The sequence below is a fragment of the Amblyomma americanum genome, chromosome 6, assembly GCF_052857255.1.
Source record: "Amblyomma americanum isolate KBUSLIRL-KWMA chromosome 6, ASM5285725v1, whole genome shotgun sequence".
In the NCBI taxonomy this organism is placed as follows: Eukaryota; Metazoa; Arthropoda; class Arachnida; order Ixodida; family Ixodidae; genus Amblyomma; species Amblyomma americanum.
Genome location: NC_135502.1, coordinates 70,794,322 through 70,821,093, shown reverse-complemented (window position 1 = coordinate 70,821,093; position 26,772 = coordinate 70,794,322). Strand labels below are relative to the sequence as shown.

At 54.0% G+C, this 26,772-nt stretch overlaps 2 protein-coding genes across 6 annotated transcripts in view; both read left to right on the top strand.

Moving 5' to 3' along the window:
• The window catches only part of LOC144093677 (uncharacterized), a 377,080-nt gene that overhangs the window by 211,953 nt on the left and 138,355 nt on the right, over nt 1-26,772 (top strand). The window lies entirely within an intron of this gene.
• Nucleotides 21,957-26,522, top strand: LOC144093679 (uncharacterized). The gene is made up of 2 exons (XM_077627269.1): nt 21,957-25,957; nt 26,062-26,522. The coding sequence occupies exons 1-2, from the start codon at nt 25,796-25,798 to the stop codon at nt 26,257-26,259; spliced, it is 360 nt and encodes a 119-aa protein (XP_077483395.1). The 5' UTR covers nt 21,957-25,795; the 3' UTR covers nt 26,260-26,522.

Here is a 26,772-nt window from a genome sequence, read left to right as displayed (position 1 = left end):
TTTCACGTTGGTAGCTACTATCGTGGGGGCTTCCACTGCAGTGCTCTGCGTCGCTGCCTTCACGGCTGTCGGTGTCAGTGCGTCGCGACGTATACACAGCAGAAATTGCTGCTGCCGGGCATGCTTCATTTGCACACCTGAGCTCCAGGAAAGAAGCAAGGCCTTTCCGCTTGTTTTCAACGTCAACCACCACGAGTAGGCACTTCCCGCATGTCCCGCACATGGCACCGCTAACAAGCCTTGTCAGCGCTTCAACTTCGCAGATGACGCTTGCACCGGTTCTGCTCTCGGCTGCCTCGTCATCCTGGAACGCTGCCAACTTTTTTTCCGATGCGCTCACGAAGTCAAAAGCATTACTGATAAAATCAGACGGCCTTGACTCAGCAGCGCTGGATGACATGCTGCCGTCCTGCCCGTTCTGCTGGGCGTAGGGGGCTTGCAGCTTCTGGCGCGTTCGTGGCTCTCCTTCGCTTTTGCTTGCGCTTACCCCTGTACTGGTGCGCAGTCCGGCTCTTGCGGAGGCGAAAGTCACGCTTCTTCTCGTTGTTCATCGTCGGAAACTTCCGATAATGCAAATGCTCGGTAGCCGTGCTAGGCGATGCAACGCGAGCGGATACGAAAGTGCGGGGGTGGCTCCACTACACGGCGACAGCCAATGGCGGCCTCGGGTTCGTGTCACGTGACAACAGGAGCGCTCAGCAGACACGGGAAAAAAGCGTTTTCTTTATATTTTCTCGTGAAAATACGAAACTGACGGAGGTGCCAGTCGAAAGAAGACGGCTTACCCTAATTTTTGCAAGTGGTGGCCGCAATGGCGGCCGGCGCCGCTGCAATGAGCGGCGGCAGCTCAAAGATGACCGAAATTGGGCAGCACGCGCGACTTTTCCGGTCACCGCGGGTCATTTAGACACATTTTTAACGAACTTCTCGTACAAATTTTACTTTCATATTTTGCTGCATGAAAGTAGGATGTTCAAAGGTGATAAAACAAGCGAAAACAAAATTGAAAATTTTCAAAATAATGCCGATTTTTCGACCCGCGTCTCCCCTTAAACATCATATGGGCTGCCTTCACTTCCATTCGCTCTGCATTGCAGTCAATGTTCTTTTGGCACTCGTGCTCCGAGACCCGGTCTTCATATACTTCATCGGAAGGTTTGGGACCGATGGCGCAACCGAGACAGAAGTTAGAACGACGTGGTCAATCACCAGACCGGTGTACATTTCAATGATGCAGCCCACCCCAATATGTGATGACCGCCCTCTGGTCATCCACGTGCCATCAAAGATAACGTCAATGTTTCTTGGCTCCAGCGAAAGGTCTTTGTAAACATCCTTGATAATACTCGCACTAGCAGCTTCAGAGGCTGCTGCAGTGCCCTCACAGACCTCGACCACTTTTCTTAGATGAGTTTGAAACGTTTTGTGGTGGAGACCTCTGTGTGAAAGGTTCATTCCAGCACAGAAATCTGAGAGGGCCGTGACTCCTTTTCCGATGCTCTGGATGCTTTTCAAGGCCCTGATATTCACCTCAAAAGGTGTGATCTTAGCAGGTCCTTCAGTTCTCGGTGACGAAAAACGCGCCACACGATAGTCGCACACCGAGCACGTCACCTCCAGTTTCACTGCTAGTCCAAACTGCTTGTCGGACTTGTTCAAATCGAGCGTAGCCAGCCCGCACTTGCCACACTTCACCGCCGCAAAAAGGTCCTTCAGCACTGCCATGTCCACCACGATAAAGTTGGTGCCCGATTCTGCTTCCGAGTGCACCAGGTCCACTACAAGATCGAATTTCTGCTGCGTTGCCGACTTTGCATCCATGCCGCGCTTTTATCATATCTGCGTGTTCCGTACGCGCGGCGATCTCCTCCGCCGTGTAATACTTCGTTTCGTGTCGACAAGAACTGCTGGGTCCGGGATCAGATTCTGGAGCAAGTTGACCAAGCGTTGGGGAGGGCGACGCTAGCTGAGGCTCCGAACAATCCTCACCCGGCATGATCGAACGTCGGACAGGCGATGAGGCAGGCGACGCTCGTTGTGGCTGTGAACAATCCTCATTCGGCACAGTCAAACGTCGAGCAGGCGATGAGGCAGGCGACGCTCGCTGTGGCTGCGAACTCTCATCCGGCACGGTCGAACGTCCCGACGTCGACCCGCGCTTCGTGTTGGGCGGGCGACGCTTTACCCTCCCGTACGCAGTACGCGTCGTCTTCAAACGTGCGTCTCCCGGCATCAGTTACTTTGTACTGCGCAAAAAGGGACGCGGACAGACGCTCAAAGCAAAAACCACGACGCGCAAAAAAAAGAAAAAAATGGCGCGCCGGTCGCGTCAGCCAATGGTAGGCCTCGGACAGGAGGCTCGCCTCGCCCGCGCGCCCTCCAGCCAATTAGCGGCCCAGAAAGGGCCTTCACAAAACCGGCTAGGGCGGTCGTTCTCTTTGACTCACGCCATTTTGAGATGCCGCAAAACGCGCACAAAGAAACAAGCTTCAAAACGAGCCCAAGATGGCGCCGATCGGCCGGATGGCTCGCCCGCGGCACGCGCGGGAAGTTTGAACAAATTTCGTCCGTTTCGGGGCACTTCGTGGCTCCCGTTATGTTTTGAAAGTCAATTTTACCGTATTTCCCGATCGAATTCAGCATTAATATTTTCAGGGCAGGTGCTTGAAGGTACAAACATTTCGAAAATGCATTTTTCTCAAAACCAACTTTTTGGCCAATTTTGGTCATTCTAAGACCCGCGTCCCCCCTTAAGTGTCTTATGCTTGCGTGTTGGGTTCGCGTGGCGCGTAAGTAATGCAACCGCTAACACAAACTGGACGGACGGGCAAAATTCGCGGGCACCGGAGAGCAGACACGTAATACTGAAAGTGTAACCGTACCATGCCGCGCTTCGAAAGCACATTAGCTCACCTGTGTTCGGCACCGACTAGCGAGCCAGCAGTTCGCGCTTGCCTCACCCGCTGCTGCCAGAGACGCTTCCAGCCTTCCTGCGAGCACGTTGCCGGCCCCAGCCCGTTTCTGCCTCGAGCTGTGCCCACAGGCGCTGGCGTGTTTGTGCCGGCATCGCGTTGCTGGCCCAGACCAGCATGCTGTTCCAAGCAATACCGTCACTGCATGTTCAGAAGCCTGTTAACGGCCTTTTAAGAAGCTGCTTGCCTAGAAGCGAGTGGCGACTGCTTAACAAACAGCAAAGAGAGTGAGGGAACCTGGCCGGACACTTCCCTTGCCACAGCAGAGGATTCTCGGCCATGGCGCCGTTCCTTTCCTCGGTCGACGTTTGTGCGATAACCTTCAAATCACGCTAGAATTTAGACCAATTCCAGGCCTTGGTACAAATACAGCCTTTGAACACGTAAAAAAATCTGCATGGTACACGAACGGCGGGGTGACACTGTACCGGGATGAAGACCGCAGATATAAATGGCATCTGCAAGGATGGAATAGCCCTTTGGCATCAGTGGCTGCTACGCAAGCAGCCAGGTTTCATCTAGCGTTTCAAGCCCTCATCGCTGCCGCTTGGTCTTATCCTCGTCTTACTGTTTTTTCTGTGACGTCCTTTGTAACTCCTTCTTCGACTCTGTATATTTGTTCGGCAGAGCTCAGCTGTAGCACCTGTTTTCTTTGCTTTGAAGTGTTGTTTTGGTCCGGAATAAACCAGTCTTTTTGTATTGACTGTGGGCGTGCCACTCGTTGGGTGAGACCACGGCTGGTGGACCCCGGTCCATCTGGAAGGCAAGGCCTTCAATGCCTTCTGAGATCTGGCAGAGCAGCAATAGCAAGCTCAGCCTGCAGATCTCCTGGGGGCTGACTGCCAGATCTTGTCGGAATTGGGCTGAGAAGCCAGTTTTAAGTTTTATAGCGACTACTGGCAGTTGTACTTTCCCGACTGTTATTTGTCTCCAAAAATGCCAATAAATCACCCTGGTGCGTGATCCATAGACATAGACAAGTTATTTGCCTGGTTTTACTTTATTCTGTGTGTGGCTGCGCATCGTACCTGCAGCCGAATTCATTTCACTTTTTGTCTGTACTCCCCTCATCTGTAAGCTTCAGTTCGTCATTTTCCACAAGGTCTTTCAGTCTTATGAGACGTTTTGCCAGACCGGCAGCAAAAACTGAACCTGTTCCGATTCGGCATGGAGCTGCGCATAAGCAACCTAGGTCGCCAGTGTCTCGTATCATTATCCGCCCCACCGCACACATCCGCGGTATGGGCGCAAAAGTCTGCGAATGGCCTCGAAAGTCTCCTGAGGTCATTATGTATGGAGTATTTTGTTAGCGGCGCCAATAACTGGCCTCAAAGCCTTGTCCAGGTTTGTCAAGTCCTTACGGGTTGTTGGCCAGCGGGGTCAGATCGTCGGCGTAGGCCAGGATGTTGTGCTGTCGCTCGTCTCCTAGAACTTCTCGTAGCACTGTATCGATGACAAGGTTGAAGAGTAGTCCGCTGAGGGGGCAGCCCTGGCGAATTCCGGCGGAGATGTCCATGGACTGCGTCACTCCGTCCTTTGCCACGAACTTTTTGGCAGCGCGAGAGGGTCTCGTGCTCTCCCAACCAACGCTGCAGCCTGGATGCTAGGCAACCAGCGCACAGCTTTCCGATCGACGAGCCGAGGGCGATGGTGCGCCAGTTGCTGATGTCTTGCTCTGGTCCCTTCTTGTGTATCAGTATCGTCAGAGACTCCTTCCATTCTTGGGGCACTCTCTTGAACTTGATGCAGGTGTTGAATGCAGCGGTCAAGAACATGGCTTACGGGTCGGTGCCTTTCCAGTGTCGGTAGGTGATTCGGTCGTTCCCGGGGGCGCTGTTCTCGCACTTGCGGAGCTTCCGGAGGACTTCTTCCTCTTTGAATTCGTCGAGGGGGAATTCCGCCGGTTCGATGTAGCTGGTCTTGTCTAGCAGGATGGTCGTGTCTACTTCCTTGGGTCCCCACGTGGCCGTAAAATGATCTTGAATGTCTTGCAGCGGGACCGTTGAGTGGCAGCAGGTTCAACCTTGCCCTGTGAAGGAAGCGCCAGTCACAGAAACGGGTGAAAAGACCTGAACGCATGAAATGAGAACTATTGGGATCGGCGGCGACGCACTCCATCACTTTCCCCTGGTTGGGTTTCTGTTGGAGAGAGTGATTTCGTGCGGCCGTGGCGATCGAGCGCAGCTTCTTCACAACCTTCGTTCGGTGCTTCGGCGCCAGAGTCACGTCGGCACAGGCGATGTGGGGCCCATCTTCCTGCATTTCCCATGTGACCTCGAGACGCCGGGACGCCTTTCGCGCCTCCGCCCATACGGACTTCAGCTGCGTGGCCCGCGCCCTGAAGTCTCCCTCCGTCTCCCCGCTGATGTAGGCTGCGACGTCCGCCTCGGTCACTTCTCGGCCCAGTCTCTTGGTGGTGACCTCGGTGACTGCTCGCTTCGCCAGGTCTCGAACCTCTGCGTCTGGAGAAGAGAGGAGTTTAAAAGCGCTGTCGATGCGGCAGATGTCGCTGAGCTCCGCTGCCAGGGGAATTCCCGCCGTGCCTGCTGCTGCGCTGCCGTAGATGTAGTCGTTGCTGGCGTTTGCTGGAAGGTAGAGAGTGCGTTTGATTAGCGGTCGTAGCGTTTCGTCGAGGCGCTCCCACTCTGCCTTCCCCAACAACCCGCACCGCATGGAGAAGTTGAGCGCTGGGTATACGAATGTTTTGACAGCGTCCAACCTCTGCCACGGGGCGAGCATCGAGGTCAGCAGGCGGTGGCCTACGCTGATGGCGTCGTCAACGGTTGCAGTGTCCGGGAACACGCTGAATCCGACGGGGCGTCCTAGACGAGATTGAGATTCACAGTCGTCGATTGTCGGTATGGCTGTCCCGTTGATTTCGAAGACTGTTGGCCTGGTTCCGACAGGCGTCCGGCCGCTCAGGTGCAGGGTCTTGCATTTTCCGGGGTTGAGTTTAAGTCCCAACCTGGAAGAGAGGGCTGTTACTTTGTCGATTCGGGCTTGAAGTTCTTCCGGGCTGTTGGCCAGCGGGGTCAGGTCGTCGGCGAAGGCCAGGATGTTGTGCTGTCGCTCGTCTCCTTGAACTTCTCGTAGCACTGGATCGATGACCAGGTTGAAGAGTAGTCCGCTGAGGGGGCAGCCTTGGCGAATACCGGCAGAGATGTCGATGCTCTGCGTTGCTCCGTCCTTTGCCACAATGCGGGTGGTGTTGTCGCGGTACAAGTCGGCTACGATGGCGCAGAAGTCGTCTCCGGCGCCGGCTCCTCGCAGGGCGTCGACGATGGCGTTGTGGGCGACGGAGCCGAAGGCGTTTGCGAAGTCCAGGAACGCCACGCAGAGCTCCCCTCGGCTGGCCCGCACCGCGTCAAGGCGCTCCTGCAGCACGAAATTGTGCTCGAACACGCCGTCGTGCGGCAGGAACCCCTTTTGGCAGCGCAAGAGGGTCTCGTGCTCTCCGAACCAACGCTGCAGCCTGGATGCTAGGCAGCCGGCGTACAGATTTGCGATCGTCGAGCCGAGGGCGATGGGGCTCCAGTTGCCGATGTCTTGCTCCTCTCCCTTCTTGTGAATCAGTATCGTCCGAGACTCCTTCCATTCTTGGGGCACTCTCTTGAACTTGATGCAGGTGTTGAATACAGCGGTCAAGAACTTGGCTTCCGGGTCGGTGGCTTTCCAGTGTTGGTAGGTGATTCGGTCGTTCCCGGGGGCGCTGTTCTCGCACTTGCGGAGCTTCCGGGGGACTTCTTCTTCTGTAAATTCGTCGAGGGAGAATTCCGCCGGCTCGATGTAGCTGGTCTTGTCGAGCAGGATGGTCGTGTAGACTTCCTTGGGTCTCCAGGTGGGTGTAAAATGATCTTGTATGTCTTGCAGTGGGACCATTTTTTATTCACAGAAACGCCTCCATAGTAATTGGTTTAATAGCCCCCTGCTTCGTAGTCACTGTCGCCGTCATTTTTTTCGCTTTTCGGCTTGTCGTTTTGACTGTCGGGCCTCTTTTGTAAGCTGTCGTGTGTCTCGGTCCGCAAAGTACATGCGCTTATGGTCAGCTTCCCTCAGCCACTTGATGGTGTTGCTCCCTGGGTTCAATCCACACGCCTTCAAAACGTTGGCCCGTGCGATCCTACCATCATTAAATGAAAGAACAGCATCCAGTGTTGCCATCCGTAGGGTCCGAAGCCTAACAAACACATTCTTTGGCGCGTGTTCCCAAACAACATGGTTGAACGACTCATTTGCATTTTGAGTTCGCCCATGCAGGCACTTCTCTAGGAGCTCAGCCTTCGATAGCTCCCTATAAATGGGTTTGATAGCCTCCTAGACAGATGCAGGCAAACTCTCCTTGTGGAAAAATGGCTTGCCCTCTGACTGACTTCTGTTGAAGGCACACCACGTATCAGGTCCCTTTGGGCAAAGTCCATGGCATGGGTCATCGTCTGTGGCCGATAAGTGGAAGAAGGTTGCCCAAACGGCCTTTCGCATTTCATCCAGGTTTCCTACATTTTTTTCTGATGGCCAAACCACAGTACGTCTGGAGCTTGTCTATTACTGCATCAGTCAGTCGGCCTCGGCCCGAGAGGCTCTTTCCATCAGAGAGTTTTCCTGCTTTGTTTCCTTTTTTTAGCCTTCGTAACCTTGTGCCCATCCTTTTTTGCACGTGCCCTATGCACTGAACCTTGGATATTTCAACGGATTCACCATATGGCATTTGTGCCTTCACAGCCATAAAAGCCTTGCTGTCACCATCCCCAAGGTATTTGACGTATCGAACGCCGTGAAGCTCCTCACTCCTGCCGAAAATTTTCAGTGCTCCTGCGACTTCCATTCCACCGCTGGTGCCTTGGTAGTTGCATTGGCACACCTCTCTATGAAGGGGGTCACTGTTTGTGCCCTTGATGCTGCACTTTGGACAACGTTTAGACAAAACCTCCACATCCAGCACTTTCCCAGAGTCTACACTGGTCGCAGAGACTATGCCGTTATTGGAAGTATGACCTCGCTTCTGCCAGCTTCCATCAAGAGCAACTGCGATGTCTTTATCCCCCTCATTCAGCTGCACAGCTTCGTCAGCTGCCCTTTTCATCGACTCCTGAGCAGCAGCTTCGATGTGACCTAGAAGCTCTTGATTGTATTTCGCAAACTTTGTCGGCGGCTTAGGAAGGTTTAGCATAGCACAGAGTATATTTCCTCCATCCATTCCCTTACCAATGGACCTCAAGGCATACACTAATCTGAGGTTGGCTTCATAGAGGCCAGAAGTAGTTTTCTTCGACGTCTCAAATCTTTTTGCGGCACTACACACTTCACAGTTCAAACTGTAAACGCTTGCAACACCTACCCGTTTTGTCACAATTTCGATGAGCTCAACACTTCCACCGCACTCTCTGCACACACAAATCTGTGTAATTGCGGCACAAATGCCGTCCATGTCCATTAAGGCATATTGGCTGCTGCTCTGTAGCACATCCTCTTCCTGGAAGCACAGAGAAAATCTTGAAAGCTTCGATGTCGAGGAGCTGGCGCGTTCGGCGTTCGGGATCTCATTCGGTCGTGGACATCCTTTTGCTTTTTCACGATGAGCGTAGCGGTTGCCGTGAAATTCATGCCTGACGAAGGCCTTCTTTGCCCTGGGCATCTCAACTTATCAGCAGCAGCCAACACCGGCACAATTTACAATACTGATCGAAAGGGATAGCACTCGGACGCAGCTGCATGAAGGTTGCAGAAACGTGGAAAAAACGTGCAAAGCGTCTCAGGATTGTCTTGGCTAAAAAAGAGGAGCTGTACAATAGTTGTCAGACAATTTTTTTATATGTAGCTGATTTTAGACAAGTTTTGAAATGAGGTGGTGGACTTTTTGGTTGAAAAAATTGACGTTAATCCTGAAAGGGGGCGTGGCCGCTCACTACTTGGTTTCGGAAAAAGCATTTTTCAGCCGTAAATATGGCTTTCTGAGGAAAGTGCGATCATGGAACATGTGTAGAAAGAATTGAACTTCTAAAATTCCAAAAGAAAAAAAAAGCGATTTTTTTTCTAATTTTACCTTACCCTGTGCCCTTAAGTGTCTTATGCTTGCGTGTTGGGTTCGCGTGGCGCGTAAGTAATGTAACCGCTAACACAAACTGGACGGACGGGCAAAATTCGCGGGCACCGGAGAGCAGACACGTAATACTGAAAGTGTAACCGTACCATGCCGCGCTTCGAAAGCACATTAGCTCACCTGTGTTCGGCACCAACTAGCGAGCCAGCAGTTCGCGCTTGCCTCACCCGCTGCTGCCAGAAACGCTTCCAGCCTTCCTGCGAGTACGTTGCCGGCCCCAGCCCGTTTCTGCCTCGAGCTGTGCCCACAGGCGCTGGCGTGTTTGTGCCGGCATCGCGTTGCTGGCCCCGTGGCCCAGACCAGCATGCTGTTCCAAGCAATACCGTCACTGCATGTTCAGAAGCCTGTTAACGGCCTTTTAAGAAGCTGCTTGCCTAGAAGCGAGTGGCGACTGCTTAACAAACAGCAAAGAAAGTGAGGGAACCTGGCCGGACACTTCCCTTGCCACAGCAGAAGATTCTCGGCCATGGCGCCGTTCCTTTCCTCGGTCGACATTTGTGCGATAACCTTCAAATCACGCTAGAATTTAGACCAATTCCAGGCCTTGGTACAAACAAATACAGCCTTTGAACACGTAAAAAAAATTGCACGGTACACGAACGGCGGGGTGACACTGTACCGGGATGAAGACCGCAGATAGCAATGGCATCTGCAAGGATGGAATAGCCCTTTGGCATGAGTGGCTGCTACGCAAGCAGCCAGGTTTCATCTAGCGTTTCAAGCCCTCATCGCTGCCGCTTGGTCTTATCCTCGTCTTACTGTTTTTTCTGTGACGTTCTTTGTAACTCCTTCTTCGACTCTGTAGTTTTGTTCGGCAGAGCTCAGCTGTTGGACCTGTTTTCTTTGCTTTGAAGTGTTGTTTTGGTTCGGAATAAACCAGTCTTTTTGTATTGACTGTGGGCGTGTCACTCGTTGGGTGAGACCACGGCTGGTGGACCCCGGTTTATCTGGAAGGCAAGGCCTTCAGTTCGCTGTCCGGCGTCAGTGGCACTCTCAAGCTGGCTTCAATAATTTCCTCAATTTGGTCCAACCACTTCGATTGTAATCCTTGCTTTTTGGCTGTTCGGCAAATCTTCAATGCCTTCTGAGATCTGGCAGAGCAGCAATAGCAAGCTCAGCCTGCAGATCTCCTGGGGGCTGACTGCCAGATCTTGTCGGAATTGGGCTGAGAAGCCAGTTTTAAGTTTTATAGCGACTACTGGCAGTTGTACTTTCCCGACTGTTACACTGTTATTTGTCTCCAAAAATGCCAATAAATCACCCTGGTGCGTGATCCATAGACATAGACAAGTTATTTGCCTGGTTTTACTTAATTCTGTGTGTGGCTGCGCATCGTACCTGCAGCCGAATTCATTTCACTTTTTGTCTGTACTCCCCTCATCTGTAAGCTTCACTTCGTCATTTTCCACAAGGTCTTTCAGTCTTATGAGACGTTTTGCCAGACCGGCAGCAAAAACTGAACCTGTTCCGATTCGGCATGGAGCTGCGCATAAGCAACCTAGGTCGCAAGTGTCTCGTATCATTATCCGCCCCACCGCACACATCCGCGGTATGGGCGCAAAATTGCGAATGGCCTCGAAAGTCTCCTGAGGTCATTATGTATGGAGTATTTTCTTAGCGGCGCCAATAACTGGCCTCAAAGCCTTGTCCAGGTTTGTCAAGTCCTTACGGGTTGTTGGCCAGCGGGGTCAGATCGTCGGCGTAGGCCAGGATGTTGTGCTGTCGCTCGTCTCCTAGAACTTCTCGTAGCACTGTATCGATGACGAGGTTGAAGAGTAGTCCGCTGAGGGGGCAGCCCTGGCGAATTCCGGCGGAGATGTCTATGGACTGCGTCACTCCGTCCTTTGCCACGAACTTTTTGGCAGCGCGAGAGGGTCTCGTGCTCTCCCAACCAACGCTGCAGCCTGGATGCTAGGCAACCAGCGCACAGCCTTGCGATCGTCGAGCCGAGGGCGATGGGGCCCCAGTTGCCGATGTCTTGCTCCTCTCCCTTCTTGTGAATCAGTATCGTCCGAGACTCCTTCCATTCTTGGGGCACTCTCTTGAACTTGATGCAGGTGTTGAATACTGCGGTCAAGAACTTGGCTTCCGGGTCGGTGGCTTTCCAGTGTTGGTAGGTGATTCGGTCGTTCCCGGGGGCGCTGTTCTCGCACTTGCGGAGCTTCCGGGGGACTTCTTCTTCTGTAAATTCGTCGAGGGAGAATTCCGCCGGCTCGATGTAGCTGGTCTTGTCGAGCAGGATGGTCGTGTAGACTTCCTTGGGTCTCCAGGTGGGTGTAAAATGATCTTGTATGTCTTGCAGTGGGACCATTTTTTATTCGCAGAAACGCCTCCATAGTAATTGGTTTAATAGCCCCCTGCTTCGTAGTCACTGTCGCCGTCATTTTTTTCGCTTTTCGGCTTGTCGTTTTGACTGTCGGGCCTCTTTTGTAAGCTGTCGTGTGTCTCGGTCCGCAAAGTACATGCGCTTATGGTCAGCTTCCCTCAGCCACTTGATGGTGTTGCTCCCTGGGTTCAATCCACACGCCTTCAAAACGTTGGCCCGTGCGATGCTACCATCGTTAAATGAAAGAACAGCATCCAGTGTTGCCATCCGTAGGGTCCGAAGCCTAACAAACACACTCTTTGGCGCGCGTTCCCAAACAACATGGTTGAACGACTCATTTGCATTTTGAGTTCGCCCATGCAGGCACTTCTCTAGGAGCGCAGCCTTCGATAGCTCCCTATAAATGGGTTTGATAGCGTCCTAGACAGATGCAGGCAAACTCTCCTTGTGGAAAAATGGCTTGCCCTCTGACTGACTTCTGTTGAAGGCACACCACGTATCAGGTCCCTTTGGGCAAAGTCCATGGCATGGGTCATCGTCTGTGGCCAATAAGTGGAAGAAGGTTGCCCAAACGGCCTTTCGCATTTCATCCAGGTTTCCTACATTTCTTCTGATGGCCAAACCATAGTACGTCTGGAGCTTGTCTATTACTTCATCAGTCAGTCGGCCTCGGCCCGAGAGGCTCTTTCCATCAGAGAGTTTTCCTGCTTTGTTTCCTTTTTTTAGCCTTCGTAACCTTGTGCCCATCCTTTTCTGCACGTGCCCTATGCACTGAACCTTGGATATTTCAACGGATTCACCATATGGCATTTGTGCCTTCACAGCCATAAAAGCCTTGCTGTCACCATCCCCAAGGTATTTGACGTATCGAACGCCGTGAAGCTCCTCACTCCTGCCGAAAATTTTCAGTGCTCCTGCGACTTCCATTCCACCGCTGGTGCCTTGGTAGTTGCTTTGGCACACCTCTCTATGAAGGGGGTCACTGTTTGTGCCCTTGATGCTGCACTTTGGACAACGTTTTAGACAAAACCTCCACATCCAGCACTTTCCCAGAGTCTACACTGGTCGCAGAGACTATGCCGTTATTGGAAGTATGGCCTCGCTTCTGCCAGTTTCCATCAAGATCAACTGCGATGTCTTTATCCCCCTCATTCAGCTGCACAGCTTCGTCAGCTGCCCTTTTCATCGACTCCTGAGCAGCAGCTTCGATGTGACCTAGAAGCTCTTGATTGTATTTCGCAAACTTTGTCGGCGGCTTAGGAAGGTTTAGCATAGCACAGAGTATATTTCCTGCAGCCATTCCCTTACCAATGGACCTCAAGGCATACACTAACCTGAGGTTGGCTTCATAGAGGCCAGAAGTAGTTTTCTTCGACGTCTCAAATCGTTGTGCGGCACTACACACTTCACAGTTCAAACTGTAAACGCTTGCAACACCTACCCGTTTTGTCACAATTTCGATGAGCTCAACACTTCCACCGCACTCTCTGCACACACAAATCAGTGTAATTGCGGCACAAATGCCGTCCATGTCCATTAAGGCATATTGGCTGCTGCTCTGTAGCACATCCTCTTCCTGGAAGCACAGAGAAAATCTTGAAAGCTTCGATGTCGAGGAGCTGGCGCGTTCGGCGTTCGGGATCTCATTCGGTCGTGGACATCCTTTTGCTTTTTCACGATGAGCGTAGCGGTTGCCGTGAAATTCACGCCTGACGAAGGCCTTCTTTGTTTGCCCTGGGCATCTCAACTTATCAGCAGCGACCAACACCGGCACAATTTACAATACTGATCGAAAGCACTCGGACGCAGCGGCATGAAGGTTGCAGAAACGTGGAAAAAACGTGCAAAGCGTCTCAGGATTGTCTTGGCTAAAAAAGAGGAGCTGTACAATATTTGCCAGACAATTTTTTTATATGTAGCTGATTTTAGACAAGTTTTGAAATCAGGTGGTGGACTTTTTGGTTGAAAAAATTGACGTTAATCCTGAAAGGGGGCGTGGCCGCTCACTACTTGGTTTCGGAAAAAGCGTTTTTCAGCCGTAAATATGGCTTTCTGAGGAAAGTGCGATCATGGAACATGTGTAGAAAGAATTGAACTTCTAAAATTCCAAAAGAAAAAAAAACCGATTTTTTTCTAATTTTACCTTACCCTGTGCCCTTAAGTGTCTTATGCTTGCGTGTTGGGTTCGCGTGGCGCGTAAGTAATGCAACCGCTAACACAAACTGGACGGACGGGCAAAATTCGCGGGTACCGGAGAGCAGACACGTAATACTGAAAGTGTAACCGTACCATGCCGCGCTTCGAAAGCACATTAGTTCACCTGTGTTCGGCACCGACTAGCGAGCCAGCAGTTCGCGCTTGCCTCACCCGCTGCTGCCAGAAACGCTTCCAGCCTTCCTGCGAGCACGTTGCCGGCCCCAGCCCGTTTCTGCCTCGAGCTGTGCCCACAGGCGCTGGCGTGTTTGTGCCGGCATCGCGTTGCTGGCCCCGTGGCCCAGACCAGCATGCTGTTCCAAGCAATACCGTCACTGCATGTTCAGAAGCCTGTTAACGGCCTTTTAAGAAGCTGCTTGCCTAGAAGCGAGTGGCGACTGCTTAACAAACAGCAAAGAAAGTGAGGGAACCTGGCCGGACACTTCCCTTGCCACAGCAAAAGATTCTCGGCCATGGCGCCGTTCCTTTCCTCGGTCGACGTTTGTGCGATAACCTTCAAATCACGCTAGAATTTAGACCAATTCCAGGCCTTGGTACAAACAAATACAGCCTTTGAACACGTAAAAAAATCTGCACGGTACACGAACGGCGGGGTGACACTGTACCGGGATGAAGACCGCAGATAGAAATGGCATCTGCAAGGATGGAATAGCCCTTTGGCATGAGTGGCTGCTACGCAAGCAGCCAGGTTTCATCTAGCGTTTCAAGCCCTCATCGCTGCCGCTTGGTCTTATCCTCGTCTTACTGTTTTTTCTGTGACGTCCTTTGTAACTCCTTCTTCGACTCTGTATATTTGTTCGGCAGAGCTCAGCTGTAGCACCTGTTTTCTTTGCTTTGAAGTGTTGTTTTGGTCCGGAATAAACCAGCCTTTTTGTATTGACTGTGGGCGTGTCACTCGTTGGGTGAAGACCACGGCTGGTGGACCCCGGTCCATCTGGAAGGCAAGGCCTTCAATGCCTTCTGAGATCTTGCAGAGCAGCAATAGCAAGCTCAGCCTACAGATCTCCTGGGGGCTGACTGCCAGATCTTGTCGGAATTGGGCTGAGAAGCCAGTTTTAAGTTTTATAGCGACTACTGGCAGTGGTACTTTCCCGACTGTTACTGTTATTTGTCTCAAAAATGCCAATAAATCACCCTGGTGCGTGATCCATAGACATAGACAAGTTATTTGCCTGGTTTTACTTTATTCTGTGTGTGGCTGCGCATCGTACCTGCAGCCGAATTCATTTCACTTTTTGTCTGTACTCCCCTCATCTGTAAGCTTGACTTCGTCATTTTCCACAAGGTCTTTCAGTCTCATGAGACGTTTTGCCAGACCGGCAGCAAAAACTGAACCTGTTCCGATTCGGCATGGAGCTGCGCATAAGCAACCTAGGTCGCAAGTGTCTCGTATCATTATCCGCCCCACCGCACACATCCGCGGTATGGGCGCAAAATTGCGAATGGCCTCGAAAGTCTCCTGAGGTCATTATGTATGGAGTATTTTGTTAGCGGCGCCAATAACTGGCCTCAAAGCCTTGTCCAGGTTTGTCAAGTCCTTACGGGTTGTTGGCCAGCGGGGTCAGATCGTCGGCGTAGGCCAGGATGTTGTGCTGTCTCTCGTCTCCTAGAACTTCTCGTAGCACTGTATCGATGACGAGGTTGAAGAGTAGTCCGCTGAGGGGGCAGCCCTGGCGAATTCCGGCGGAGATGTCTATGGACTGCGTCACTCCGTCCTTTGCCACGAACTTTTTGGCAGCGCGAGAGGGTCTCGTGCTCTCCCAACCAACGCTGCAGCCTGGATGCTAGGCAACCAGCGCACAGCTTTGCGATCGTCGAGCCGAGGGCGATGGGGCCCCAGTTGCCGATGTCTTGCTCTGGTCCCTTCTTGTGTATCAGTATCGTCAGAGACTCCTTCCATTCTTGGGGCACTCTCTTGAACTTGATGCAGGTGTTGAATACAGCGGTCAAGAACTTGGCTTCCGGGTCGGTGGCTTTCCAGTGTTGGTAGGTGATTCGGTCGTTCCCGGGGGCGCTGTGCTCGCACTTGCGGAGCTTCCGGGGGACTTCTTCTGTAAATTCGTCGAGGGAGAATTCCGCCGGCTCGATGTAGCTGGTCTTGTCGAGCAGGATGGTCGTGTAGACTTCCTTGGGTCTCCAGGTGGGTGTAAAATGATCTTGTATGTCTTGCAGTGGGACCATTTTTTATTCGCAGAAACGCCTCCATAGTAATTGGTTTAATAGCCCCCTGCTTCGTAGTCACTGTCGCCGTCATTTTTTTCGCTTTTCGGCTTGTCGTTTTGACTGTCGGGCCTCTTTTGTAAGCTGTCGTGTGTCTCGGTCCGCAAAGTACATGCGCTTATGGTCAGCTTCCCTCAGCCACTTGATGGTGTTGCTCCCTGGGTTCAATCCACACGCCTTCAAAACGTTGGCCCGTGCGATGCTACCATCGTTAAATGAAAGAACAGCATCCAGTGTTGCCATCCGTAGGGTCCGAAGCCTAACAAACACATTCTTTAGCGCGCGTTCCCAAACAACATGGTTGAACGACTCATTTGCATTTTGAGTTCGCCCATGCAGGCACTTCTCTAGGAGCGCAGCCTTCGATAGCTCCCTATAAATGGGTTTGATAGCGTCCTAGACAGATGCAGGCAAACTCTCTTTGTGGAAAAATGGCTTGCCCTCTGACTGACTTTTGTTGAAGGCACACCACGTATCAGGTTCCTTTGGGCAAAGTCCATGGCATGGGTCATCGTCTGTGGCCAATAAGTGGAAGAAGGTTGCCCAAACGGCCTTTCGCATTTCATCCAGGTTTCCTACATTTCTTCTGATGGCCAAACCATAGTACGTCTGGAGCTTGTCTATTACTGCATCAGTCAGTCGGCCTCGGCCCGAGAGGCTCTTTCCATCAGAGTTTTCCTGCTTTGTTTCCTTTTTTTAGCCTTCGTAACCTTGTGCCCATCCTTTTTTGCACGTGCCCTATGCACTGAACCTTGGATATTTCAACGGATTCACCATATGGCATTTGTGCCTTCACAGCCATAAAAGCCTTGCTGTCACCATCCCCAAGGTATTTGACGTATCGAACGCCGTGAAGCTCCTCACTCCTGCCGAAAATTTTCAGTGCTCCTGCGACTTCCATTCCACCGCTGGTGCCTTGGTAGTTGCTTTGGCACACCTCTCTATGAAGGGGGTCACTGTTTGTGCCCTTGATGCTGCACTTTGGACAACGTTTTAGACAAAACCTCCACATCCAGCACTTTCCCAGAGTCTACACTGGTCGCAGAGACTATGCCGTTATTGGAAGTATGGCCTCGCTTCTGCCAGTTTCCATCAAGATCAACTGCGATGTCTTTATCCCCCTCATTCAGCTGCACAGCTTCGTCAGCTGCCCTTTTCATCGACTCCTGAGCAGCAGCTTCGATATGACCTAGAAGCTCTTGATTGTATTTCGCAAACTTTGTCGGCGGCTTAGGTAGGTTTAGCATAGCACAGAGTATATTTCCTGCAGCCATTCCCTTACCAATGGACCTCAAGGCATACACTAACCTGAGGTTGGCTTCATAGAGGCCAGAAGTAGTTTTCTTCGACGTCTCAAATCGTTGTGCGGCACTACACACTTCACAGTTCAAACTGTAAACGCTTGCAACACCTACCCGTTTTGTCACAATTTCGATGAGCTCAACACTTCCACCGCACTCTCTGCACACACAAATCAGTGTAATTGCGGCACAAATGCCGTCCATGTCCATTAAGGCATATTGGCTGCTGCTCTGTAGCACATCCTCTTCCTGGAAGCACAGAGAAAATCTTGAAAGCTTCGATGTCGAGGAGCTGGCGCGTTCGGCGTTCGGGATCTCATTCGGTCGTGGACATCCTTTTGCTTTTTCACGATGAGCGTAGCGGTTGCCGTGAAATTCACGCCTGACGAAGGCCTTCTTTGCCCTGGGCATCTCAACTTATCAGCAGCGACCAACACCGGCACAATTTACAATACTGATCGAAAGCACTCGGACGCAGCTGCATGAAGGTTGCAGAAACGTGGAAAAAACGTGCAAAGCGTCTCAGGATTGTCTTGGCTAAAAAAGAGCTGTACAATAGTTGCCAGACAATTTTTTTATATGTAGCTGATTTTAGACAAGTTTTGAAATCAGGTGGTGGACTTTTTGGTTGAAAAAATTGACGTTAATCCTGAAAGGGGGCGTGGCCGCTCACTACTTGGTTTCGGAAAAAGCGTTTTTCAGCCGTAAATATGGCTTTCTGAGGAAAGTGCGATCATGGAACATGTGTAGAAAGAATTGAACTTCTAAAATTCCAAAAGAAAAAAACCGATTTTTTTCTAATTTTACCTTACCCTGTGCCCTTAAGTGTCTTATGCTTGCGTGTTGGGTTCGCGTGGCGCGTAAGTAATGCAACCGCTAACACAAACTGGACGGACGGGCAAAATTTGCGGGCACCGGAGAGCAGACACGTAATACTGAAAGTGTAACCGTACCATGCCGCGCTTCGAAAGCACATTAGCTCACCTGTGTTCGGCACCGACTAGCGAGCCAGCAGTTCGCGCTTGCCTCACCCGCTGCTGCCAGAAACGCTTCCAGCCTTCCTGCGAGCACGTTGCCGGCCCCAGCCCGTTTCTGCCTCGAGCTGTGCCCACAGGCACTGGCGTGTTTGTGCCGGCATCGTGTTGCTGGCCCCGTGGCCCAGACCAGCATGCTGTTCCAAGCAATACCGTCACTGCATGTTCAGAAGCCTGTTAACGGCCTTTTAAGAAGCTGCTTGCCTAGAAGCGAGTGGCGACTGCTTAACAAACAGCAAAGAGAGTGAGGGAACCTGGCCGGACACTTCCCTTGCCACAGCAGAGGATTCTCGGCCATGGCGCCGTTCCTTTCCTCGGTCGACGTTTGTGCGATAACCTTCAAATCACGCTAGAATTTAGACCGATTACAGGCCTTGGTACAAACAAATACAGCCTTTGAACACGTAAAAAAATCTGCACGGTACACGAACGGCGGGGTGACACTGTACCGGGATGAAGACCGCAGATAAAAATCGCATCTGCAAGGATGGAATAGCCCTTTGGCATGAGTGGCTGCTACGCAAGCAGCCAGGTTTCATCTAGCGTTTCAAGCCCTCATCGCTGCCGCTTGGTCTTATCCTCGTCTTACTGTTTTTTCTGTGACGTCCTTTGTAACTCCTTCTCGTCGAGCCGAGGGCGATGGGGCCCCAGTTGCCGATGTCTTGCTCCTCTCCCTTCTTGTGAATCAGTATCGTCCGAGACTCCTTCCATTCTTGGGGCACTCTCTTGAACTTGATGCAGATGTTGAATACAGCGGTCAAGAACTTGGCTTCCGGGTCGGTGGCTTTCCAGTGTTGGTAGGTGATTCGGTCGTTCCCGGGGGCGCTGTTCTCGCACTTGCGGAGCTTCCGGAGGACTTCTTCCTCTTTGAATTCGTCGAGGGGGAATTCCGCCGGTTCGATGTAGCTGGTCTTGTCTAGCACAATGGTCGTGTCTACTTCCTTGGGTCCCCACGTGGCCGTAAAATGATCCTGAATGTCTTGCAGCGGGACCGTTGAGTGGCATCAGGTTCAACCTTGCCCTGTGAAGGAAGCGCCAGTCACAGAAACGGGTGAAAAGACCTGAACGCATGAAATGAGAACTGCTGGGATCGGCGGCGACGCACTCCATCACTTTCCCCTGGTTGGGTTTCTGTTGGAGAGAGTGATTTCGTGCGGCCGTGTCGATCGAGCGCAGCTTCTTCACAACCTTCGTTCGGCTGAACTCATCAGCTTGGGCAATAGAAAGTGCCAACTCTGCACGGATGTCACGAATGTTGAGATCATCCGCTAAGAGGGAGACATCCATTCTCCAGGTAGGGGGGTCGCAATTCGGCCCGAAGCGCACCTCAAGGATACTGCGACCGGTACGTGGTCACTCGGTGCTCCGCCACCAGGTGGAAATGGCACCACCTCGCAGGACACTAAATGCGGCACGAGGCCTGCAGGTAGGCACACCCGGTAGATTCTGCTGGCGCTGCGGCCCCTAGCACATGTGGCCACGAAAAGGTCCCCGTGCAGCTCAACCCACGCGTCCGTAAGGTGTAGCTGGCGAAACAGCTTGCCTAGCTCTTTGGCGTGGTAATTTGACGTGCCTTGACCAGGGCCTTCAATGTCACGCAGCGTGTCCAGGACGCAATTAAAATCCCCTAGTAGGGCATGTGGCACGGATTCAAGCAGCTAGGTGTAAGTGAGCGGAAAAACTCGCCTGTCAATGATCGCGTGACGGGCGCGTACAGGTTTACAAAGCGAGTACTCCGCCCGTCGAGAAAAATGTCTACCACCAATATTTGATCGACGATCGTAACCAAAGGTACAATGCGCGCCGGTGCGAATTGCCGGGCTCAAAAACACAACACCCACTCCGCAGCATCGCGAGTCCGTCAGGGAAAAGAAAGCATGGACATGAAACCGTGAACGAAAAGAAATAACGTCTGCAGGGGTGCGGAAATTACAGTCCTGCAAAAACAAAACATCAATGTGCAACTAACGCGCAAGGTGAAGCACCTCCCGCTGCTTATCGGGAGAGCGAAAACCCTGCACATTAAAAGAAGCGAAACAAAAAGCAGCCATCATGTAAATAAAGAAGAAAGCAATGCAACCAGATAAAACAACTAAACATTACGGTGACGGACTCGCGGCAAAGTTCTGCGGGTAGAGTCTGGGTGCGTTGATACACCGGCGCTAGGGAAGGGGCGTCGAGGCTCTTGGGAGGCGTCCCAAATCCCTGCTGGCGTCCAGGCTGACGAACCCGCGGCGGAAAGGTCCGGCCGATGGGCGGGGCTGTGGCAGGAAACCAGTCACATACTCACCAAATACACCACTGCACAAACATCGTTCTCCAGAAGCGCCGACGGAGCCAGCGTGCCGATAAGATAACGGCGTCCGGGGAGCGCCGACAGCGCGGCGCCCGAGCCGCCGCCGCGCAGAGAAGGGCGGCCACTAAAGCCCGGCATGCTGGGCGAGGGCTCCATGTCGGAAAATATTCGTTTCTGGTGACGTCCATGAGCGCCGTCCTCGCCTTCTTCGGCGCCGACGTTGCGGAAGAAGGCGCATTACCCTCAAAAGATGACGAAATCTGGCGCTTGGGGTCCTCCAGGTCTCGCACCTTTGCTACGCACGGGCCTCGCGGGGGCAGGGCAACCGGGATGTGCGGCGCCTGCGGTCGCGGCTCGCTCGAGCTGTCGCTGCCCTGGGCGCCCTTCACCGCAGTGTGTAGTTCATCACGGTATCGGCCTCCGTGTCGTAGTGCTGTGCCGCTGTCGGAACGTCGAGGAAGGACGCATCCAGGCTCGGAGGCTCCTTCAGAGACGAGTCGCCCAGCGAATAGGCCGAAGCCGACCGCTCGGCGTCTCAGGTGCCCTCCATCTGCTCCGTCGCGGACTGTGAAGACGAGGAGCTTGCCAGCTCCTTCCCCGCCTGGTCGTCAGCGGGGCTGGTCACGACGTCATCCCGCTGGACAGCAGGCTCGGCCAGGCTCTTCACCACCTCCGCCGTGCCGCTCTAAACGGCGCCAGCTGCCCGAGATGCCACACAAAATCCGCCACCTCACTGGGCAAGCGGCCCGTCGCCCAGTCCATTCATTCAGATGTGGCTGTCCTTCGCGCCTCATCCTCAGAGAGGCGGACGCACGCGATTTGCTGGCTGATGACCATGGGCGCCGTATCCGAAAGGTCGAACTCCGGGAGGTCGGCGTCCAATGCCCGCTTGAAACCTTCAATAGCGCGGTAGTACGCGGACGGCCGCACCTGCTTGCAGGCAGCATCGAAGTGCCCCTCTCCTCCGCAACGGGAACAGACCCGCCTCATGCCGCGATACTCGATTATTGCTCTAGTCCCGGCCACCGTCAGGAAGTTTTGGGTGGAGACTTGGTCATCTCCAACCAGACGAGGCGGGTCCCGTTCCCGATGCTGTTCTTGCTCAGGAAGGCCGTCTCGGTGACCAGCCGGACCTTCCCGTACAGCGCGAATGCCGCGACCAGGTTGGCGTTACTCACGCACGGTGGAAGACGGTAAACCGTCATGTGGACCACCGGGACTCCCATCTGTTCCAGCGGTACTTCTTTGCCAGCGATCAGCAGGCAGCCTCTCGCCAACATCTTGGACACCTCAGCCATGGAAGCCACGGCAGCCAGGAATCGAAGACCTCCGAGGTGCTGAAGATAGTCAGCCCCCAGACTCCGACCACCTCCTCGAGGATATCGTTGAGGCGGCCGGCCGGAACAGGTTCCGGCACTGTAAACAGGAAACACTGCGCCTGGGTAGGGTGCACAGCTGGGCAGGGGGGTCGCTCCATGGCTCCGCCCGGGCAGGCAGGACCTCCGGGACACAGGATCCGGGGGCCCGCCTGATCAGGAACGCTGGAAAAAGCGCTAACTCGACGGACAGCGTCACACACACAAAGAGAAGTTTAATTACTCTCAAACAGCAAGGTCCACCAGAACAAAAATAAATACAATAGTGCGCTCAAAGGCAATCGTACACTGGCAGCCCAGTTTGGCGCTCCATTACAAAATAAAAAGGGTGAGCCCACAAAGCTACAAATTCAGGAGCAAGTTTTCACAGTGATGTCACATGTACAGAGGGTGTCAATATTTGAAACGCACAAAAAAGGTGGGGGGGGGCAAGCTAGTAGAGTAAGGCCCTCATCTCTAGCCTGCCGTCGGTAACTACAATGAATCGTGTGTGCCAGCGCCGCAGAAACAGCGCCTCGCCATCAATTGCTAGCAGGCCAGACAAATATCCCCAGATGACGAGGCGCAGGTTCTGCAGCGCTGGGTACATAGCCCGGGCTGGGGTTCGACGAGCCTCTCAGCGAGGCAACGCCGACGCCACAAAACAAACATAGTGGCAGCCACCACTAAACGAGCAAAGGTGCCACGTTGACGCCTGGCCCCTCTACCGACGCGAATCTGGAACATCCGCGCAACTAGGCGCCACATCGATTTCGCAACCGCGCACTGGTAAAATACATGATCCGGCGTTTCCTGGGCGCCGCAATTTGCGCACTGCTCGTTACTTACGATGCCCCATGTGGCCAAGCGCTGGCGCGTTGGAAGGACGCCCCAACGCCTGTGGCACTCAAAATCTCGAACCTCATCAGGCAAGCTGGCAGCTCCAGGATCGCCACCTAGACACCGAGCACTTGGTCTGATCATCCTGAGCGAGGCGGCTGCAACAGACCACTTCGCTCACCCGAGAGGCAGGGGTATTTAAAATATCAATGTCGGGGGCATCACACTCTAAGGCGGACTCTAAGGCCCGCCACTGCCCTGTAATAGGGAGACGGCCTCTCCGCTTGCGGACCTGAGTAGCGGACGGGCGAAAAGACTCGGAGCACAGAACCCATCCAATACAGCATGAGACCGCCCCGGGTACCAGTCCGCGTCCAAAAGACTCTACACAAGTCTAGCTCCCAGGGCCCGAGGAACGGTGGGGACAGATGGGACCTACTGGCAGTTCAAGGAAGCGGTGAGCAACAAGTGCTTGGCCACCATCCTAAATAAAGGTCACAATAAGGGACGCGAGCCGTCCCGCTGTACGGCGCGGCATGGTTCCCACCCGCGCGACATAAAAGGCGAAGGCGCAAACTCGCGTCTTAACGGCCGTCGCCTTTGACATCAACGAAAGGTGGTAGGGCGCGGCTTCCGCGAGCGCCCGCGCGGGGAGAGACTCCCTCCGGCTCGAACAAGACCCCCAGAACTCTCACAACGTCCACGAAGGGAACCGCCGCGGGTAGGGGGCCCCGAAAGGAGCCAAATGCGAGAGCGCTGCCCTTGGTCGGGTTAAGTTCGGCACCTGAGAGGGAGGCGTATTGGTCAAAAAGCCGCAGGAAGCTGTCCGCATCCCTCGCAAAGACGGAAATGTCGTCCGCGTAGGCGGAGACAACGACAGACTCCTGACCAACCATGGGGAAGCCGCGAATGCGCTTGTCCAACACCGCCCTTCGCAAAAGCGGGTCGAGTGACAGCACAAAGAGCGCCTGCGAAAGCGGGCATCCCTGCCGCACTCCCCGTGTCACCGCCAACTCGCCGGCGGCAATAGTGCCGTTCATAAACAGCTCGCTTCTGAGTCCGCTGTATAGCAGCTCGACGACCTGGACGAAATCCTCCGGCAGGCCAAAGCAGCGCAGCACTGCGAAAAGGTAGGCATGCTCCACGCTGTCAAACGCTTTGGCCTGATCGAGCGACACAAAAACTCCGTTGACCTGTTTAGCGCAGGCGTAAGCAAATACGTCCCGCGTTAATCTAAGCTAGGCGAAGACAGATCGCCCCCGAACAGCGCACGACTGGAAGGGACTCACCAGATTGCCTAAAAATGTCCGCAACCGCCTGACCAGCAACGTAGCAACCAGCTTTTAGTCGCTGTTGACGAGAGTAATGGGCCTCCAGGACCCGGGCTGCGATGGTGGCATGCCATCCTTCAACAGCAACACAATCCGACCAACACTGAAAGAGGCTGGCTTCTGCCGCGACACCAAAATGCTGTTCACCAGCCGGAGCAGCAAGCTCCCGACGATGTCAAAAAAGGCAGAGTAGAAGCCTGCCACTAAGCCGTCTGGTCCGGGAGCGGTGGACTGGTTCATTGCCTGCAAGGCTTCGCGAACTTCCTCTATCGTTTGCTGGGGAACAAAGCACACCGCGAGCTTCGTCTGAGAGCTGGGGAAGCGAACCGCAAAACGTGGCGACCGCTCCTTCAAAGTCCTGAACTGGCAGGCCTCGCGTCGAAAAGAGCGCCGCAAACTGCGACGCGAAATACCCTGAATCTCAGAAGGCGCCGACGAAGTCGCACCGTCTTCGAGAGGCACCTCCTCGATACGCGGTGGTCGCGTGTTCTTCCGACTAAGGGAGCGTGCGTAGCCTAGGTCAGCGATGTCATCCAGCGGCAGTTTGCAGCCGCCCGCCAAACGCGACGCACGCGTGCCGTCCTCCAAGACGCGGTGATGTGCTGATCCTTACTGGCCGCAGAAGGGTCCGCGCGGCACACGCGGCTGTGCAAACACAAACACAGTCACACGTGCACACACACACTGCAGCACACGCACCGATCATCGTCCGCAAGCCGCTCTGTAGGGGCCAGCGCACCGATAAGATAGCGGCGCTGGGCGAGCACCCGAAAGGCAGTGCCCAAGCCACCGCCAAGAAAGGGAGAGGGAGGGAGGCTGATACGGCCAGAAAACCGGAGCGACGACGCCATGGTGAAGGTGCGGCGTTTAGGAGACATCCATGAGGCAGCCCCGTCTTCTTGTTCGGCGCAGGTGTGCCAGAAGAGGTGGCGCTGCCGTCAGACGCTAACGAGTGTTGATGCTTGGACTCGTCCAGATGTTTCCGGACGTTCGCTCGCATCATATTCGCGGCGCACGGGGCGCGCGGGGCCACGGCGACCGGGATATGCGGGACGTGCGGTCGCGCTGTCGCTGTCCTGGTCGCTCTTGACCGGCGTGTACAGGGCGTCACTGAGAGAGGGCGAGCCGGGCGACTCTGTCTCCGACTCTGCGCCATCGTGCTGCGCCGCCGTCGGCGCGTCGAAAAGGGAGGCCTCCAGGCTCCTCAAGAGACGGCTCGCCCTGCGAGTCGTCGGAGTCGTCCGAAGCCAACTTTTCGGCGTCCGAGGTGCCCTCCTGCTACTCTGTCTCGGACGGGGATGAAGAGGAGCCCGTCAGCTCCTCCTCCACCTGGTTGTCAGCGGGGCTGCTCGCAGCGTCGTCCTGCTGGGCCGCAGGCTCGGTCGGTCCGCCGCGCCGCTGGAAACGGCGCCAGCCGCCTGGGTGGACTCCGCCAGTCCGGGTCGATCGCCTGGTCCCTGGGGCGCCTTAGCAGCCGAGGCCGCCACAGCCGCCGCGTAGGACCGCGGGCGAACGCAGTCGAGTAGGATGGGCCCCACCGCAGCACCGTCCGCAGCGTACCTACTTGCAGGAAGCACCAAAGTGGCCCTCTCCTCCGCAGCGGGAACAGACACGCCTCATGCCGCGGTACTCGATCATGGCTCGAGTTCCGGCCACCGTCAGGAAGTTGGGTGGAGCCTTTGTCATCTCCAACTTGACGAGGAGTGTCCCGTTCCCGATGCTGTTCTTGCCTAGAAAGGCCGTTTCGGTCATTGCTCTTACTTTCCCGTACGGGCAAGAACGCCTCGATCAGGTCCGCGTCGCTGATGCATGGCGGAAGACGGTAGACCGTCACATGAACCACTGGAACGCCCATTTGTTCCAGCGGCACTTCTTTCCCGCGATCAGCAGGCTGCCTCTCGCCAATATCTTAGACACCTGAGCCATGGAAGCCACGGCGGCCAGGAATCGAAGACCTCCGAGGTGCTGAAGGTAAGTCAGCCCTCCGACTCCGACCACCTCCTCGAGGATGTCGATGAGGCATTCGGCCGGAACAGGTTCCGGCACGTTGAACAGGAAACATTGCGCCTTGGTAGGGCGCACAGCAGTGCAGGGACGCTACATGGCTCCGCCCGGGTCACCACGACAGGAGCGCGGCGCCGGGCAGCAGGACGGCAGGCAGGACCTCCGGGACGCAGGATCCGGGGGCCCGCCTGGTCAGGAACACTGGAAGAACCGCTGGCTCGACGGGCAGCGTCACGGCCTCTCTTAGCCAAAAGGCCGAGAAGCGATAACCAGAGCTTGAATCAGGGTTCGGAGTCATTCTGGTCCACCGCCAGACACGCCCCACCGGACATGTGAGCATACGTTTGCGAGCGCCGCAAATTTCGGCACTCCTGCGAAACGGTTGCCCCAGCAGCCTACAGTGGTTGCTTCGGCATGTTGCTGTTACTTGTAAGCAGCTAATTAATGTAAAAAATTAGTCCACTGTCAAAAACCCTTCATTCCTGGAGGTCATTAAACGGTTGGCACACCAGTGTCAGCAGCTGCCCCTTCATTTTTTGACTCTAGCATTTTTGCTCCCGGTTTTGCTCCACTATGTGGCGGATGACCTGCAGCTGCCTCATAACTTGCCTTTGGAACACTGATGGCAAAACACAACAAGAGCATATAACAGCGAATACACAATGTTAACACCAGTAAAACTGACGAGAAAAAAAAAGGGCAGAAGTATCAGATAAACTGCTTGGCACTTAGCGAAAATCTCCGCTTCTCTCATGCAAAGCTGAAGGTCTGAACCCCTTACT